We start from the raw sequence: 21,155 nt of genomic DNA, 5'->3' as shown, positions 1-21,155 counted from the left end.
AGTCTAAGTGAACTGAAAATCTAGAACGGAGTGATAAAAGTGTCAATTTTGAATGAATTAGAGGAGTGTGATAGGAAGTTAAGTAAAACGATAGAGATAATGAAAATAGGTGAGGAGTATGGCGGGGGAGGTTAGCTAGGATAGTGAAGTATAACATGTAGAAAATTAGTGAGATCGGAAAATGAAATTTGCAAAGAAACAGACATAATAACGAACATATTGGACAATGGTGTAGTATGTTTTAGTAACAAGTATTATTGAAACAATATGAGTTCGATATAGTGAACTGGAAATCAAGAACAGAGTTGTAAAAGTGTCAACTTTGAATGATCTAAATGAAGCCGAAAGTTAAATTAAGAGCGTCTACAAAAGGTGTATCTGTAATGAATGTAATTGTGGCACCGCATACAAATTGTAAGGTCCACAGGTAAAAATTACCACGGACTTCTTGTCATAGATTTTTTTGTCACAGGGATATTATGTCACATTGGAATTAATCTCATAACGAGAAGAATGTCACATGGCTGCTTTGTCATGGGAGTCTGACGTCACAGCAGAATTTATGTCCTATGTGCAGCATTGTTACATGGGTATAACACTTTATTTAAATCTGTAAAGAAACAGATAAATGTATTGCGAGTATTAGACATTTTATAAAATATTCCTGAGGCACTTCAAAATGCACCTGAAAAATTGTGCCCAAGTGTTCGCAGGTGTTGTAAGGTCCTGTTTTCATCGCGATATTCCTGATACCTTGCAACAACCCTTTCGACCCGCTTCCTTTTTCTTTTGTGGTGAGTGTCCGCTTTCCTGTCTTTGAATATCGCACACCATTTTTCACAGGGCTATGTTTGAGGTACAAGGTACCCCTTATAAAATAATTTCTTACTCCCTTTCGCTGTAGCCTATGTATAAATTTTGTTTCATCTGCCATTTCGAAATTTAACTACACGAATTTTTAATTTTGTTAGCTTGAATTTTACATATGTTACCATAAAAAGCCATTTCGTTTGTTGTTACCACAGAAGCCATTTACTTTGTTGCGTTCTATATTGAAAATATACAATTTATACTGGCAATCTAAATATCGTGACATAATGTCCATATGACATAATTTTTAGTGTGACGTACTGTACCTGTGACAATATTAATATGGTAACATAATGTCCATGTGACATTTTAATACACTGTGACGAAAAGTCCGCGGTATGTTCTGGTTGTGACAAAAAATCCGGACACGGCATACAAACAATTGTTCTTCCTGTGACACATTCATCAAGCGATATTTATTGCCTGATAATATATGTAGGGGAGAGTCGGGTAGTATCGGACAGTGCGTTTCTTTCATCTACCACCATATGGTAGTACCTGAATGACATGGTTACGTTTCTCTATGCGACATCACAGAAACGTAACCATGTCAATCAGGTACTATCATCGTGTGGTAGATGAAAAAAACTCACTGTCCGATATTACCCGATGTCTGATACTACCCGATTCTCCCCTACATATCAGCCTATTTTGTTGTTAATGGTATTTTTTTTTTCAAATTGGGGAAGGTGCAATTTATGCAGGAAAAGTTGGTTTCCCTTATATCGTGTACAATTTTTAATGTTTTTAAATGCTTTCCCCTCTATTTTATTCATAAAGAGTGTGTTAAGAAATCCTGCATTTATCAGTTGAATATACAAATTATTAAAGAAAGGAGCAAATTGAATATATATATATATATATATATATATATATATCCTAAATACTTAAATATATAAGCAAGAATTAAAAGAAAGTGGAAAGGAAGTAAGTAATGAAGGAAAGCATTTAATGCTGGAAGAAGAAAATAAAGAAAAACAAGGAATAAGTCAAGACGAGAAAAATTATAAACGAGTATGAAATTACAGCAAAAATGTATAAAATCGAAGGAAAAACGAATTAAGAGAAAAAAATAGAAAATAAGGAAATGGAAAGAAAGAAGGGAATAAGAGAGAGAGAGAGAGAGTCGTTTGAACAAAAGAATGTAGAATAGAAGGCAATATCATAAAGAATGAAGTAATTAAAAAAGGAAGATGTAATTGAAGACAGTAATAATGAATAGACTAACGAAGGAAGGAATAAATTAAAGGAGAAAGTAATAAACGAAAAGAGAAAAGAAAAAAGAAAGGACTGAAATCCATAAGAACTGAGTAAAATAAATAAATAATGAATATGAAGAAGAAGTAGAAGAAAAGAAGGGAATAAAGGATAGGAATGTGGAAAATAAGGTAGGTTTGATAGTAGAAAAGAACGAATAAAAAGAAGAACAGAAAAATGAAAAAAGGAATGACTTAAAGAATGAAGAATAATAGAAATAAATAAGGAAGATGAAGTAATAGTTTCAGAAAATGTTTTTTTTTATTTTAGTAGTTCATTTTACGACGCTTTATCAACAGCTTAGGTTATTTAGCGCCTGAATGAGATGAAGGTGATAATGCCGGCGAAATGAGTCCGGGGTCCAACACCGAAAGTTACCCAGCATTTGGGTTGAGGGAAAACCCCGGAAAAAACCTCAACCAGGTAACTTGCCCCGACCGGGAATCGAACCCGGCCACCTGGTTTCGCGGCTAGATGCGCTAACCGTTACTCCACAGATGTGGACCAGAAAATGGTGAGAAGTCATTAAGTGCAATGAAAAATGAATCATAGAAAGGAAGTTGGGAAAGAAAAGAATAAATAGAATAAAGTTAACATTTAATAAAAGAATTACTTGAGAAAATATGGGGGACCATGGAGAGTAAAGAGAGAGGAGAAAGAAAAAAAGTTGAACATAGAGTTCACGTGCCTGGTTGCAAGAGGAAGAGGAGACTTCAATTAACAGAGATTATCGGAACTCTAATCGTCTAGCCAATTTGCATCTATAATTTCAATAATACTTTAAACTTATTCAAGGAAAGAAATCGGGGCTCTGGTGAGCCACTCCCTGCCTTAATGAAGCATTAGCTACGGTAGACCCGATCTTCTCCATACATACTCGTATTAGGTCTGTGGATCTGTAAGAAAATAACTTTATATACGCTGCAGTAATACGTTGGAGTCAATGTCAAGTTGTGAGCGACGAAGTTCTGGAATGATATTCAGACGAAATATGTTCAGAGTTTAAATTTAAAGATTACCATAAGACTGTCCCAAAATTCGCGGAAATGAATATTGCATCGTGTGAATCCTGACAAGCAGACTTGCTTGCAGACTCTCCATCAATCCTAAACAGATGGAAAAACTATTTTGCGCAACTACTAAATGTACATAGACCAAATAGAAATGATAGGGACGAAATTGAAATACAAACTGCTGAGCCATTTATACCCGAACCCACGCTTTCATAAGTCGAAATTGCGATAGAAAATCTGAAAAAGTACAAGTCTCCAGGTATCGATCAAATTCCAGCAGAATTAATACAAGAGGGTGGGAGTGCATTATATAGCGAAATTTATAAACTTGTACTTGCTATTTGGGAAAAGGAAATTGTACCAGAACAATGGAAGGAGTCCATAATTGTACCTATTTTTAAAAAGGGGGACAAAACCAACTGTGGTAACTTTCGAGGAATATCACTTTTGTTGACGTCGTACAAAATTTTGTCCAATATTCTTTTGAGAAGATTAACTCCGTACGTAGATGAAATCATTGGGGATCATCAGTGCGGTTTTCGGCGTAATAGATCGACTATTGATCAGATTTTTTGTATTCGACAGATAATGGAGAAAAAATGGGAGTATAAGGGTACAGTACATCAGTTATTCATAGATTTCAAAAAGGCTTATGACTCGGTTAAGAGGGAAGTATTATATGATATTCTTATTGAATTTGGTATTCCCAAGAAACTAGTTCGATTAATTAAAATGTGTCTCAGTGAAACATACAGCAGAGTCCGTATAGGTCAGTTTATATCTGATGCTTTTCCAATTCACTGCGGGCTAAAGCAGGGAGATGCACTATCACCTTTACTTTTTAACTTCGCTCTAGAATATGCCATTAGGAAAGTTCAGGATAACAGGCAGGGTTTGGAATTGAACGGGTTACATCAGCTTCTTGTCTATGCAGATGACGTGAATATGTTAGGAGAAAATACACAAACGATTAGGGAAAACACGGAAATTTTACTTGAAGCAAGTAGAGCGATCGGTTTGGAAGTAAATCCCGAAAAGACAAAGTATATGATTATGTCTCGTGACCAGAATATTGTACGAAATGGAAATATAAAAATTGGAGATTTATCCTTCGAAGAGGTGGAAAAATTCAAATATCTTGGAGCAACAGTAACAAATATAAATGACACTCGGGAGGAAATTAAACGCAGAATAAATATGGGAAATGCGTGTTATTATTCGGTTGAGAAGTTCTTATCATCCAGTCTGCTGTCCAAAAATCTGAAAGTTAGAATTTATAAAACAGTTATATTACCGGTTGTTCTGTATGGTTGTGAAACTTGGACTCTCACTCTGAGAGAGGAACATAGGTTCAGGGTGTTTGAGAATAAGGTGCTTAGGAAAATATTTGGGGCTAAGCGGGATGAAGTTACAGGAGAATGGAGAAAGTTACACAACACAGAACTGCACGCATTGTATTCTTCACCTGACATAATTAGGAACATTAAATCCAGACTTTTAAGATGGGCAGGGCATGTAGCACGTATGGGCGAATCCAGAAATGCATATAGAGTGTTAGTTGGGAGACCGGAGGGAAAAAGACCTTTAGGGAGGCCGAGACGTAGATGGGAGGATAATATTAAAATGGATTTGAGGGAGGTGGGGTATGATGATGGAGACTGGATTGATCTTGCACAGGATGGGGATCGCTGGCGGGCTTATGTGAGGGCGGCAATGAACCTTCGGGTTCCTTAAAAGCCATTTGTAAGTAAGTAAGTTAATGAATCCTGAATACAAATGAAGACGAAAATATTAGTGACAAGACTTAGCCTGAAGAACTTTTAATTGTATGATGTTGCAACACTGTATATTTGCAAATGAGTGAGGCTCAGTATCAAAGACGAACATCTGTCGTCTCCATAGTTTTTATCTAGAGGCACTTTTTTGTTTCACAGTGTTCTTTGTAGTATTTTAAATGTTATGTTTTATTTAACGACGTTCGCAACTGCAGAGGTTACATCAGCGTCGCCGGATGTGCCGGAATTTTGTCCCGCAAGAGTTCTTTTACATGCCAGTAAATCTACTGACATGAGCCTGTCGCATTTAAGCACACTGAAATGCCATCTATCTGGCTCGGGATCGAACCCGCAACCTTGGGCATGGAAGGCCAGCGCTAGGCGCCAACCAGGTCGACTAGTATTTTAAAACAAATTATTTTATATATTTTTTTATTTTAAATGTAGTGTTAGAGTTTGTATAAGTTTCACCATAACTGAAAAAAAAAAGCATGAAAAAATGTGTAACAATCCACATTAACTAAATTTCATCAGGTCAGATGTCCGCCTTTCCCAGTTCAGTGTTGATTGCTGGCAGAGCCAGCGGTCGTTTTAGGGTCTTACATTACAATGCCCTCTTCGACCGTGAGTGCTTGTGAGTGTATTGGTACTAGAATATTAGATATTTGAGGCTTTATGAGATTGAGACGTGGAAAAAGACAGGTGTGTAGAAAGTAAGAAAGAAGATTTTAAAAAAGAAGGTTTTGGGGGGTCGTTTTGTTATAATGTGAGGAGAAAACATGTACTATTTGATATTAAGCTACTATGTTATTCCTGTGACTCATGCTATTCGTATGGTGTTTTTAATCTAAACATTGATGGTTTAAACCATCTCTCTTGGTTTTTTTTTTAATTTTAATTAGCCATCTGTAATGTACGATTTATTTCCATATTTCACTGTGTTTCTTTTTAACTTCGCAATAAACTACTCTTATCTATTTCTTATCATTATATTGCTTGTTAACTGCAATGATAAAGGCATTAAACATTACGTAATAGTAGACTACAAAGACTTTCTATTTTCTGCAGCGTTGGTCAATAGTGCGATGAAAAACTCTTGGGATGAAATTTTGTCACCAACATTTTATTTTCGTCCCCATTGTAATCCAAAATTCACATGAGAATTTCTAAACAGTCTACATAAACATTGTTAGAACTAGATATAATCGATAGTCTAGAACAGGCCCGCAGAACCCGTAAGTAGGGGAAATATGACGTCAGCCTCACTCCACTTCTATTGGGGATGATCGACTTCCGCGTACAGTTGTTTACATTCTCTGGCCGTGCAAAAATCCATCAATGGCGACATGTAATTTTCAAAAAGCATTGTAATAAATTAATTGTATTTATAATGCGTTATCTCGTTTCAAGGTTTACAATTATGCTAGATTTCCTGTCGGTAGTTTCTTTGAGATTTCTTTGCACCTAACCTGCTTTAGATTTTCGAAAACTTTCCTCCTATCATCACCTACGGAAACATAAATTTATAGCATTTAAGTAATGAACATTGAAAGTCACTATTAATTTCAATTCAAAATGAACACAAAGAGTGACGTCCTTAATTTAACAGTATATAAATAAATAATCAATATGCAGTTAGTAATAATGAACTTATCTGAAAGTTTGTGCATTCCATAATTCTTAATATGGACTTTGTTGAAATGTGGTTTAATATTGAAATGACGAGTAGAAATAGATTGGATGGGACACAGTAAACAAGCAATTCTTTCGTCTTCAACAACAAAATAATCATATTCCCATTTCCTTTGGAAGTAGTATTTCTTCACGAGTTTAGATTTTGCCATGTTCCAGATAGGATAATGCTAGGTTTGCAGCGAAAGACCTGCTCTTGGGTAGAAAATTATGAATCAATCATAATGATCGTGATGAAGGTAATGGTACGTTTAGCTCTCACCTGGAGTAGACGCGTTACTGGATTGCCCGGAGAAACACTCATCTTCCTTCAACTTGAGCCAGATGTACTGGTCCTCCGGACTGATGACTTGAGGCGCATCCTGCAAGGAAACAAACCAGAGAAATGGAGACAAATTCAGTTTTGTAAAGTTTCCGGAAAGACGAAAAGCACGTTTATTACCTCCAGTCAGATTGAAACTTGTCTTACGCGTTCATAAGATATTCGTCTAAAAATAGCAGTCATAAGATATCCGGTGAATTAAGGTGTAGAAATTTTGAAATAAACAATCCGATGTTTTTTATCACTGTTGTCTAGTCAACTGCCCGAAGACAGGTTTGAACCTCATAAGTAACACCAATAAGGCATCACTCATGAGTAGGCTTCGAAACTTCGGACCCGATAGATCAGTTCAGTGGGAAATCCGTATAACGGCGTACTGAGTACAATGGTAAAGCGTACAGTGGGTGGGGTACTGTAGAATGAATGCCAACAAATATGCTAGGGAAAACGCTCTGGATTTGAAGGTTCTGACGAATAATTTGGTTTTTCATACAAACTTATTTTCAAACTGTGTCTGAAACTATTACCCGGTTAGAAAAGGCAGAGCAAGAGATGCCGGAAGCCCTCAAATTAATTGAGGAAATGGCACAGAGAATTAATGGGACACCAAGTACACCGGTTACTGAACGTGTAAATCAGAAGTGGAAATCAATTTTATGTAAAAATAACGGATATGGAACATTGGTTAATATAAACAGCAAATTAGTAGACATAGAGTCATCCGAGAATAAAGGATTGTCTCTTAGAAATTGCAATGATGTTAGGTTTTTTTTTTCTTTTTTTTTTTGGGTTCTATCAAGTCATGATGCGACGTAGCGCGCAGCTTTCCACAGTACAAACTTTGGCAGATAACCGAAAAAGATTTACGTTTGAGACACTGAGAATGTATCTTGTAGTACATTGCAATTCGTTACTGCAACTGCACTTCCTAAAGACGACCAATAGGATAAATGAAGAAATTAAAATTGCTATGGGTCGTATTCACAGACATTCTTAGCGCGGATTTCCGGTGGATGATCACGGAACTAACATTTTTTGTATTCATAAACCAGTGTTAGCGATATGATATGATATGAATTCTGTACAAGTAATCAGTCGATAGCCGGGGCTAGTTTAGCACGCTCATAGCGTGTGCTAGCGAAATGTCTATGAATAGCACTATAAGTTTATTTCCATCATTAAAACAGCGTATACTTAAACACAAATGCTTATAAAAAACATGAGAATAAATGCTTTTCACATTCTTTTGACATTGTCATTGTGTAATGTATATTTACTTTCAGAATGTACATATGTATGTGTTTCCCCATATTACCGTACTCTATTCTAAACAGCAACGTTGTTACCTCAACACATCTCTACCTTTCACTATCTGCAACGAGTCAACAACCTATAGTACATGCACAGTAAATTTATTGTATCGGGTCCCAAGTCTCGAAGCCTACTCATGAGGCAACTAGGGTGGCCAGATAATGGCATAGGGTGGCCAGTTCCTTAACCCTTATTTTATCATATGATGAATTAAATTATAAACGATTATTTGCAGCCTCAAGTTACCCTCTTATTTACATTTAAGAAATGAAACAAGTAGAAATTTCGATGGATATGTATACACTTCGAAATAAACTATGTCCTTTGAGTTAGTAGAAACCTCGTTCAGGAGATAGATAAAGTTCAGTGTCCTCCTCTGCAATTACACGGAAGTTCAATGAGCAAGGTTCATAAATAGCAGTAACTAGTGACTTCCGAGTCATTTACATTTGAAGAATTTTCACACCTTCTGTAATCTAAAGCAGCGAAGGTCTTATATTATTCACCAGTTAGCCGTTTATTTATTTATTGCCAAACTGCCTTCCACTGCAGGTAGCCCTAGCCTCAGTATACTCATAAAAATTAATTTTGGTATATAAAAACAATGATAGTATTTTATACAGAAATAGAAACATGCAGTGAACCATAATTAAGTTATTTGAAACAATTGATAATTAAAATCTGACATGATTTTTTGCTAACAATATTTCTCCTAAGAGAGGTTTGCAGGTCGAATGTTTTCCTTAAAGAATTTTGGAATAGCTACTCAAAAAGCTTTTTACCAAGTCATAAATTTCATTATGGTTGAGGTTGTATTTAGATTTAAAATAGTTCACTGTAGGATTATAGATATTTCGCTTTTCTTCGTGGACTTCGAGAGCTTGATGACATCCAAAGTCGAACAGAATTTTTGGGTCAACAATAACCCTATGACCATCAGCTTTAAAAGCATTCGAGTCAACACGCCTCACTGATGTGTTTGTAGATCGGCAAGAAACTCCCTCCACAGTCCAACCCAATTTGTAAGACAGCGGCCAATGTATATGGTACAATATTGTGTCTGAAATTACGTAAAAGTATTTCCACGTTCACACCGTCCCAAAACGTGTGCAAGGGTTTCAGTCTCCGGGTATGTCTGCACTGGGTTCCGCCAAGGAACCGACCGGGCATTGAGAGTACAGCTGCTACATTGGTATTCATTTTTAAACATGTAAGTCACTTGAAGTAGACAATCCACGTTTGTTTAAAATCCAATTACTAGCTACACTGACTTCGCTTATAAGGTTCTACGCATCTTCCTGTTAAGTAGGGGCGCTTTGGGGGCAGTGCCAATGTGCCATGGTATCACCAATGAAAGAAACAAAAAATAATATCCTAAAAAACAGTTGTAGTAGATCATTTCTACACAATTTATTCGTATTTCATCTGAACGAGCGCGCGTACAGATCAGGACGTATTCTTGCAGCGTTTTTCCGAATGTTGGAGCCATTCGGTGTGGCACTGTCTGCGTCCATATAACACTGTACAAAAAGCTATTGATTCTATAGTCCCGTCGTTCTAATTTCCGGCAGCCAATCGCGTTGCAGGTCGGCTACATTTAAACGTGTGCGTCTTGTGATTCGCTGATTCATTTCTTAAGGCTCGATAAATACTTAATATAATCGCCCGCCATTTTAGCTCTTTCGTTGGCGTTCGCAGAAAGCACACGAAGACGTTATTTGCCGCTCAATTATTTGCTGAATTACATTGCGTTTGATTTATTATCATAGGAGCTACGACATGATAATGTTTAACGGTGTGGCAAATAGATTCCTCGTATGGTAGCTCGGCAACGTAAGAACAAAAATCGCGAACGATACTACCTACCTAGACTTTACAGAGCCTTCACTTTCTAAGACTTAAGCAAAGAGGCGGAGTCAGGCCGGAAATAACAGCGTCGGGACTATAGTTTATATGCGTTTCTTATGGCAGACTCTGAGCCGAATTCAATTTGACTCAGTAGTTAACATTCCGCCCACTAGAGCGCAGTAACGCAAAAATTTCGCTAGATGACAGGGTTGTTGGAGACGTTAGGCAGGGAACCATCAAGCTCAGACTTGCACAAAAACACAAGTTAAAGTTCCGTGCCAAATCTTAATGTAATGTTACCAATTCAAAACTAATGCACACAAATTGGATTTGAATGTGTAAATTATTATCCATTTAAGTATACTGAATGCAGATATAATAAGTCATGGTTCTTTTTAGAAAGATAAATATATATATTTTTTCATATTATGTAACACTATTTGTTAATTTTATGTAATGTTTGCTTTATTTTGCGGCTATCGCTACACTGTTGCTAGTATTGATGCTTTTGTTAACAATACATGAGATCTGTGCAGGACATGAACATGTGTTATTCAGGCTGCTGCCTTGGATTCATCGGTCTGTTTAACTAAAGTGCAAACGTGTTCATTTATTATCTATATCATTGTTCATCTCGTGTGTTTTTATCAATAATTTTACTAGTTATAAAAGTTATTTGTATTTGACTTAACAATACTGTGAAAGTTTTACATTATCTGTATTTTTAAATTTCGTTATTAGTTCGGAAATGTTAATTGTAACTGTGACTAGGTGCATTATTAACTGCATACCTGGTAAAACAGCTGGTTTAATTAATGTGTTTTATAAACATAATGTAAACGTGAGCTGTGATTATCACCTTGCAACCTTTCTTCATTGTTGGCACCACCACCAGAATGCCTCACTGGCCGCCACTGCTGTTAAGGATTTCCAAGACTGATATTCACAATTCCGCAGTGAACCTAGGAACTCTTTAACTGCGAACTTGTTAACTTCAGAGCGAAGAGAAAGGTTAAGGCTATCACATGACGACTACAATATCCTTCATCTACCTGCGTCACCGTATTTTTATTTGGACTATTTGTTCTAATTAATGAGATGCATATGTTGTAATATTGGAGAAAGGTTTCCACGAAATATGGATTAAATTAAGTTTTTATTGGTGTACAGTATTTGAAACATTGCGTACCACACCGTTAAATAGAATCTGATCACTAACTGGCATTGGAAAAATATATTTCATGGGATTTATTGGGAATTCGATTGAAGTTCAATGACACAGCTGTTGAATGAATATGATCGTTTCAACGTGAATGAATGAATGAATGAATGAATGAATGAAGGAATGAATGAATGAATGAATGAATGAATGAGAGAGGGGAAATGTGAGGAGAAACTTTAAAGATATGAGAAAACACGTCCTTGCAATGGGGGAGTTGGGGCTGTGAAAAACTGAATATGTGAGCTCCAAGCCTGTTGGCCACTAGTCTCACTCCGGGTTACGCTGCTCCACTGAAGGAGCTCTAGAAAATTTTGAAGGGGAAAACCGAAAATGGACGTAACCTCTTAAGTACCACATACGCGAGGGGGACGGAAATGTGATCAAGGGATCACGGGACGGGGCGAGGAGGAGGTGGCTGGTGTAAATCTGCACATTGTAATGAACTGTGTCATTTCGCAGTGCAGGAGGAGTCGAGAAGGCTCTGTCGTCTGTTGTTCGATGACAAGGCAGGTGAAGACCGCCGGGAGAAACGCCGTGAATTCTGAATCTGCAAATTGAAAGGTTCCCTGTCCTTTCGCATTGCGACTACATGAGTGACCTTGCACATGTATTTAGTAATTTTATAAACTCTGAACTAGGGCATTAAGTTGTTTGTTAGAAAAAAGGGGAACTTATGGGGAAGGGCATATGGGTCCGTGGCCCATTTCTCTTAGGGCTCATCCCGACATTTGTCTTAACGCCTTACGAAAACCACGGAAATACCTTAGGCAGGATGAGTTGTCTCAATTCTAAGAGACTAGTCAATTTGGCTTTTAGGTAATAGGTCGATTGATTTATGAATTTATGATAGATGTAATTATTAATTAATTTAGAGTAAGTAATGGGGTCGTGGGGATATGAATGCAGGTCCGTGGCCCATTTCTTTTAGGGCTCATCCCGACATTTGTCTTAACGCCTTACGAAAACCACGGAAATACCTTAGACAGGATGAGTTGTCTCAATATAAGAGACTAGTCAATTTGGCTTTTAGGTAATAGGTCGATTGATTTATGAATTTATGATAGATGTAATTATTAATTAATTTAGAGTAAGTAATGGGGTCGTGGGGATATGAATGCAGGTCCGTGGCCCATTTCTTTTAGGGCTCATCCCGAAATTTGTCTTAGCGCCTTAGGAAAACCACGGAAAAACCTTAGGCAGGATGAGTTGCCTCAATTTCAGAGACTAGCCAGCTGGCTCTTAGGTAGAATGACTCTATGAATCGATGGATATGTACTAGCCAATTGGCTCTATGATAGTTCCATCGATCAACAAATGTAGATGGTTGCCTGGCGGTATTATTTTAAGGTCGGGATGGATCGTGGAACATGGAAAGAATGATGAATAAAATAAGTAAACAAGTAATGAAAGAACTGAAAAGAATACACAAATTAGAGTGAATCATAGAAACGAAGTTAAGAATGTAGGAAGGAAGAAAAATTATGGGAGGGGAGTAAGCGAACTGGTAAAAAAATTAAGAAGCTACAATAGTAGAAAATTAACAAAGCGAAAAGAATAACAGAGAGAACTAAGAATAAATAAACAAAGGAACGAAGGAGGAATGAATTAAGAAAGAAGAATAGACACGGGATAATGAAATAAGATAAAGTGATTGCGAAGGGAAAGAGGAGTGAAGAAGAATAAAGGAAAAGATTGATGAAGATTAAGAAAGTAAGATAAATGACTGAATTAAAAACTAAGGAAAGCTATAGAGAAGTAAGAAAGAAACGAAAGAAAAGAAAACTTTCTCATTCTCAGAAATTGCGTTCATCATTTCTGTATCTTGATGGAGTGATCTTATTTAGCTCTATTATTGTCGAAGTAACATTTGTGGTGGATAACTTATGCTATGTCGAGAAATTTTGGACTCAAGACTATTCACAATACATTTGAGTAATTCTTTCAGGTCTCGCCTAATCACGGGAATGCATTCTTTTGTATGACCACCATTTATTCGATCACATCCAGGCCCCCTTGGCTGTCCAATTTCGAGCAACCGCTCTCCGCTCTTGCAGACAATTATACTTTTACAGCCCGCCACATTTTATCGCAGGACCGGGACCCACGCTGCAGCGCTACGAATTGGACCGGAGAGCTCGGCCCTCCGACTCCAGAAACTTTTCCTTGCCTAATATAAATGTTAATAACAGAGTACTTCATAACGAAGATATCTGCTTCGGAAAGACACCTTTGGGAACATGATTAATTTTATGAAGAAAGCGGGAGTATTAGGGTCCGAATTTCTTTTTAAGGAAAACGGTCACGAAGATTCATGAAAGATGGGATGTGGAACTTCCGTTTATGCACTCCGATCGTATTTATGTCTAGAATAACAATAATTGTCCGCCATTTTGGCTATATTGATAAGTTCTTAACCAAGCGGTCCGTGGTTCGATTCTCGGCGAGGGCAGTGGAAGATTTATCTTCCGTCTTCGAGACTGGGCGTTTGTACCTTGTCATGTGTCTGTGTTGTCTCAGCCCTGATTCTGTGCCGCGATTACCACAGGACCATGGACGTCGGAAATGTGTTCGTGTCTAATGCTGGTTAAAAGATACTAATATCCTCCCCTACAAAACATTAGATTTTAAGTCTATAACAGCAAGAAGATACGAAGAAAGGAGAATGAATAATAATAATAATAATAATAATAATAATAATAACAACAATGACTAGAGGGGTCCTGTCTCTTAGACACATGAGGTTCTACAAAATTATCTTACTTGCCAATTAGGAACATAATAATAATAATAATAATAATAATAATAATAATAATAATAATAATAATAATAATAATAATACCAATGACTAGAGGGGTCCTGTCCCTTAGACACATGAGGTTCTACAAAATTATCTTACTTGCCAATTAGGAACATAATAATAATAATAATAATAATAATAATAATAATAATAATAATAATAATACCAATGACTAGAGGGGTCCTGTCTCTTAGACACATGAGGTTCTACAAAATTATCTTACTTGCCAATTAGGAACATAATAATAATAATAATAATAATAATAATAATAATAATAATAATAATAACAACAATGACTAGAGGGGTCCTGTCTCTTAGACACATGAGGTTCTACAAAATTATCTTACTTGCCAATTAGGAACATAATAATAATAATAATAATAATAATAATAATAATAATAATAATTTTATTTATTTATTTTATTTTATTTATTTATTTAATGTGCTGTACAACAGCCAGTGGCCAATTACAGTTCAGCACAAATATAAGAAAAAACATAAAACAAAAATAATTATTACACATAAATATAATGACAATTAATTATAATAATGACGATGAATGGATAACTAAGAATACTATGAGACAATGTTAATTGAGTATAATGCCTAAAATAATACATAAATGATAAATCGTTGCCAAGAGCAATCAAAGTCTATATATTGAAGGCATCGAATTCGCAGCCATGCATGTTGGCTTTTTTAATAATAACAATAATAATAATAATAATAATAATAATAATAATAATAATAATGACTACAGGGGTCCTGTCCCTTAGACACATGAGGTTCTACAAAATGATCTTACCCGCAATTAGGAACATAATAATAATAATAATAATAATAATAATAATAATAATAATAATAATAATAATTTTTAACAATTACTAACAAAATAAATAACATAGCAAAATAGAAAACTAATATTATTAGAAGTTTTCAAGTTTTCTTAACTGTATTTTTTACAGTTCAGATTCATTCAGGATTTTTTTCAGAATAATTACTGTGCCCAAATGCAAAATGGAGTTAGCATAACTCAGTGATGATGACAAAGCTATACTAAACAATGTGGAAGAAAAAAAGAAATTATATGAATAGTGATATTGGACAATTATTGTATAAGACGTCATTTGTACTTACTTGCGTTTCTACGAAATTGAAGATAGCATGAAGCTAATTCATGAAATACTGGCAGAAGACAAAGAAGAGTAGTTGTGTAGTGATGATCAATGGAAGACAGAAGCAACGTGGGTTATTGATGTTATAGAAGAACTGTCCAGAACATAGAATTATCGGCCAATATGAGCTCTGATCAGCATATTTATCTCAACTTAACAACTTTGGAGAATGTGTATTATTGTACTGAAGTTAGTGCTCAAGGTTTCAGGATTGTCGGAAATGCGTATGATGATAAAACACACCTGTTGTTAGACATTTTGAAACCCTGTATGGTCTGATGGATCTTATTAGCCCTTCATATAGAATTTCATTCGGTAATTCGCTTATGAGAAGACTTGAAGACATTGTTTCAGAGGAAAATGATAGTGACTAATTTGTTTATATGACGTCATTTCATTTTCAACCAATGAAGTGTAATGAAATTTTGAATTCCAACCAATCACAGTCACACTTTGCAATAATTTTTGCAGCTAGATTTATCGTTATCAATTTATCGGATGGTCGTTCTTTTGTTTAATCGTTGTCGCCAACTGTTTCCCCGTAAATTGATAATCATGAATACGTTGAGATCGAAATACGCGGTCAAACTGTTCTTTCAACTTTAAAGCAATGAATGCAAGATTGATATTTAACATCAGTGAAGACGACGTTCAAAACGGCACACCATGTAGACACAAAATCTTCATGCATCTTAATTGCATGTACTTTTTAAACTTGATTCTTTCAATATTCTTCCCAGATTGCACGCATACGCGATTGGAATATTGAACTGTGTAGATGCACACTAAAGCGAGAATGCGTTTGTCGAGCTATAAAAAATGCTTTCCTGTAGCACGAGTAACGGTCGAAATAAGGCACAGCTGACATAGGGTCCTGCTCCCACAGGTAACTTAACATATAATTGTAGCCTATAAAATTTGTATTTTGTGAATGAAATTAAACAGTTAATAGAAAGTCAGATGTTCAAATTTATGTAACATCATCGCATATCAAACCCATACATATATACAAGGTCTTTGATCAAACTGCCTTCCGTATGGAGTATGGAATAAAATTCATGTTTTAATTATCTATACAGAGATGGCTTCACTGTGTAGCAACATGTCTCGCTGTGAATACATAAGCATTGCTATACAATTCTTCATTTAACTAATGTATTAATCAGGTTACTGTAATGATATTATAAAATTGTAAATTAAACTATGATTTCAGTAGATAATGAAAATGTATTGATGTTATAATAATAATAGAAAAGTGCAGCACATGTAATTAACATTGTTAAACCTGTATTTCGCTTTTCGCAATTGGTATTACTGAATAATAACATCGAATTTCTTTATTGCAGTAATCGATATTCATCTACGAGTATTTCAACTTCACAATGTCTGAATAGGTTAAGTATTGGTTGATATACAATTATTAACATTTTGTGATCGAAGTTTAGGGATATATTATTTACATTTTTATTTTATTCACGAAATAGTCCTAACAAATGTCACTCGAGGTCTAAGATTTCCCAGATAAATCTCAGACCTCTCGTGACATTACTACAGATAAATTTTCATGTTATAGTCCTATAGGTCTATATTTCATTACTGATAGCCATTGACTTAATGCAATTTTTCCGTCAAGCTACTGTCTTGTATGTGAGATAATGATTCAAAAGGAAAATTATGTTTTAATTGAAATATAATTCAATTTAAAAGCTGAAGTATATCCGAAACTTAAATGTAGCTACGATGTAGCAGAAATTTTGAACATTTTAAAATATCATATTTTCTCTCTTCTTAATGAGATTTTGCTTGATATAGGCCTGAAATAAAAAAGTAGTTGACAATTTTTAATTCCACATAACATTATTATATTGCTTGTAAGGAAGACTTTGAGATTTAGTTTTAGTAAGACTTTTCAAAATATTGTGAATATTATCCGAAACTATAGCACAAAAGTAAATAAATTTGTAATAAGCCTACTTAAAATGACACTTTATTTTTATATAAAGACGGTATCTGCTCATTATTCAATGGTGTGAAGATTTTTCTTCAGAAAATATTGAGACCCATAGCAATATTCTATCAGCTATAAATGTGATAAGATATAAAATATATGTTTGAAGGAATAATAAAATTTATGGATGTACTGTCTCTTTGTACCAACTAAAAAAAAAAAATGATGCAACTGACAGATTTTAAATTGACGTTTTGTATACCCGAGGTAAATCCTGTCCTTGGAAAAGGATTATTCAAGAAGTATAGAATTATTCCTATGGAATGATTAAAATGCATAATTTCCTGTTACAGTCCTTTAAAACTTTAGACAGTGGAGTGTTACAAACTTCCTTCCTTAAATAAAACTCATTAAAACCTTAAACGATATCTCAAAACTTCGAAACTTCTAAAGCACATTCTAGCAATAGTAGACTAGTATTGGTGGTAGTGGCAGTAGTATTAGGCTATATCATTTATCAATACTTTCAACTGCAGACGTAATTATCCGTCGTAATTTAACGTAGACAAAATATGACACACACGAATTTTGCATGGAGCCATCTATCACAGACAGGATTCTTTTAATCGCTGTTAGTCCACGACATGACCCCCTAACTTTCATTTACCTCCAGGATGAATCTAAGACGGATCGTTAGCCGAACGGTGAGAGCATCAGTTTTCCATGTTGGTAACCCGGATTCGATTCCCAATGGATCCAATTGGAATTTGTGGTGGAAAAAGACGGTGTTTGGAGTTGGTTTACGAGGGATACTCTCGTTTCCTCTCACATTCCACCAATGTTTCATCATCATCATCATCATCATCATCATCATCGTCGTCGTCGTCGTCATCGTGTAGTTCGCCTCCCATGGCGCTCTTTGAAAACGTAATCAATGGTGGTGCACTGTTCTACACATCTCCCGAGCCATTCTTTCTGGGTGTTGCACTTTTCACAAACAGTAGTGTATATGGATTCGTCCCGAGTCCTTCCTTCGAAAAGACAGGCAACCGAGAATGGAGAAGAAATTGTGCTATTTAGAACTTTGCGATAGGCTATTCCCCTTATGTGTCAGTGCGTTACGTCCTATTTTAGATAAAAACTAGTCGGTCTGGGTAGCGCAGTCGATATAGCGCCGGCCTTTTGTGCTCGAAGTTGCGGGTTCTATCCCGGTCCAAGTCGATGGCATTTAAGTGCGCTTAAATCTAACAGGCTCATATCAGCAGATTTACTGGCTTGTAAAAGAACTCCTGGAGACAAAATTCCGCCACACCGGCGACGATGATATAACCTCGGCAGTTGCGAGCGTCGTTAAATAAACCATAATTTAAAATAATAAAATTTTAGATAAAAAAAACTTGGAGCTCACACATATTCTACCAGTTTCTATACCTCTTGCAAGGACACGAGATGATATAGCCTACTTCTTATATCGTCTCTTCCTGCTTTCTGTCTTTTCACTGTTATTGCCATTCCATATTAAACGACCGTACGAAAAAGTGCCTACTATGCACTTTTAAAGCAATGATAACAATTTAAAACAATTCAAGATTAACCAATATTGAACTTAAAATTATCTGTCGAGTGAGATAGCTATACCTGTACTAATATGTAACAACATCCGTTCAGTCATTGACGTGTTCTAGGGATGGACCACTACATAGAACACTTATGTCAACTGATGCCCATAGGAGCAAGCGCGCGCTTTAGAGCCCAGGAGAGCCTGACCGCTTTACAGCGGAAAGGAAAGAGACAGACGAAAGAGGTGGTATATGCCGCTTGGTCGAGCTATGTACAGGGATGGCCAGCACTGATTCAATGGATAAAGGGAAGAGAACTTATTACAACTATATCCATGTTAATTTTTAGATTTGTCTCAGAAGTATAAGTGCATTATAAGAATGCAAGTTTTAATTTTAATGTTCATTTTACCACAAGTTTGCTTTTTTATTCGAAAGGAATATTTTCTCAACTCTTTTACAGAAAAGTGAAATTTTCAGATATGTTTGTTTAGTAGCCTTACATGTACTAAAACAATGTTTTCGTAAATCTAATATATCGTAAATACGTATTACTGAAGATTGTGTATTAAAATGTTTGAAAATAATAGCATGCAAAATGTTTGTAAGGAAATGAATTAACAAAGCAAATACTGTTACATCACAAACAAAAGATATGTGCCTATGTGTTGGTAAAACGTCAGCTCTATAGCTTCAGCAGATTTCGAGATAATTTAATATTCTGATAACATAAAGTTGCGCACCAATATCACCTAAAAGCATACTGCGATAAGAGTTTTATTATGTAATATTAGTTACAATTAAAACTTATACTAGACAACTTTGCTTTGAACTATAATATTGTTTTGATTTCAACTTATCCTGTCATATTCAGCGTCTTTCTTTGGGATAATACTTTCTTTATGAATGATGTGTTTAATTCACTTAGTACAGTATAGTTGTAGTTATTATGGAATTTGTGTGAATATTCCTTCTTTACTCTTTACTATGTTATTAACGTTTAAAACACAACTGCAATATTAGGGTAAGAAATAGGTGTTAGTACTTTTGTTTTACAGACAATATAGAAAATAACAAACAGAAAGAAGCCATATAAAAATAACGACATAAAATTTCACGTTCCGTTTGAAGTTCGTGCACCACTGTTTTCTTAATCCAACAGGCTGCTTATTCCTCCTAGCATACCTAGCGCTTAATGCCCGCGCAAGACGTCAAGGTCAGAAAAATGCGCTTACTTTGACATCACTGCTATAGAATATACAGCAGCCTTTTTACCACCCTGTGCTTCTTGGACACGAACTTATTTATTGCTACATTCTTCCTAAGAGGGCAGTTTTACTAGAGATTACGCTTCTAGAGAATGGCGTGGGGCGTGGGGGATGATGGATCGCATGCCGTTATGTGTAACTCCTTAACTCTTCGCGTGTTCCTTAAAGTACTTTTTTCGACTGTAGAAAGAAGGCAACGAAGCTGCAGATCTAGTATGGCAGGCGTAAAAAGAGGGTGGTAAACAGAACTTTCGATTATATGCGAAGGGATTGAGGTCTAAAACAGCATTAAGGACATCGTATCCTTTGAAAATGTTTTAAAAACAGTGATATTAATTTTATTCACAGTATGTTGACACACACTCGTCCGTATGAACCTTCCAAAATATTGATTTGCCTCATGAAACCGTAGGACAGCCGTGGCGAAAATGTAACTCACGTGTACATTGTGACTCGCAATGATAGCTATGCATTTCTCTTGCTTCCTACCTCTCACTCACTGGAGTCAAACTCCGTTCCATTTGTATTTGTCTCTGACCTGCGAGTGGCGTATCGTCGAAATGTCTCTCTCGAAACCATGTACCTCTACAAAAACGAAAGTTTCAAGTAGGATGGGAGGATGCATTTGTTTTGCTGCCAATATGGTGAGAATATTAAATGTATGATTTGTTCACAAGTATTACGAGGAAAACGGTTGTATAACATAAAACAGCATTATAAGTTACTACATGTTACTGATGAAACATTAAAAGGTTAAGTATTATTATTATTATTATTATTATTATTATTATTATACTATCATCATCATCATCATCATCATCATCTCTGTACGTCGATCATTTTTCAGCAGATGTACGAATAATGCGGTTAGATATTCAATTTAAACTCACAGATTTACAATGTGATGTTAAATGAAAGCTAGATGTAAGGACTTGACAAATGTTGAACTTTTCAAATCTTTGTCAAAAAATAAATATCCGAAGCTTCGTTATTTCGCTTGCTCTTTCGCTACAACTTACGTTTGTGAAAAATTATTTTGAGCAATGAAAATAGTAAAAACCAAATTTAGGTCACGACTGACAGACAAATACCTTCATG

General features: G+C 35.6%; 1 protein-coding gene across 2 annotated transcripts in view; it reads right to left on the bottom strand.

The window, feature by feature from the left end:
- The window catches only part of LOC138705237 (secretin receptor-like), a 669,872-nt gene that overhangs the window by 239,246 nt on the left and 409,471 nt on the right, over positions 1-21,155 (bottom strand). For both annotated transcript variants that reach the window (XM_069834055.1, XM_069834054.1), the window contains exon 3: positions 6,870-6,969. In XM_069834055.1, the coding sequence (XP_069690156.1) occupies positions 6,870-6,969 (100 nt within the window). The remainder of the gene's footprint in view (positions 1-6,869; positions 6,970-21,155) is intronic.

The sequence above is a fragment of the Periplaneta americana genome, chromosome 8 (genome assembly GCF_040183065.1).
Source record: "Periplaneta americana isolate PAMFEO1 chromosome 8, P.americana_PAMFEO1_priV1, whole genome shotgun sequence".
NCBI classification, from domain to species: domain Eukaryota; kingdom Metazoa; phylum Arthropoda; class Insecta; order Blattodea; family Blattidae; genus Periplaneta; species Periplaneta americana.
Note: the sequence above shows the minus strand (reverse complement) of the source record. Positions and strands in the feature narration are given on the sequence as shown.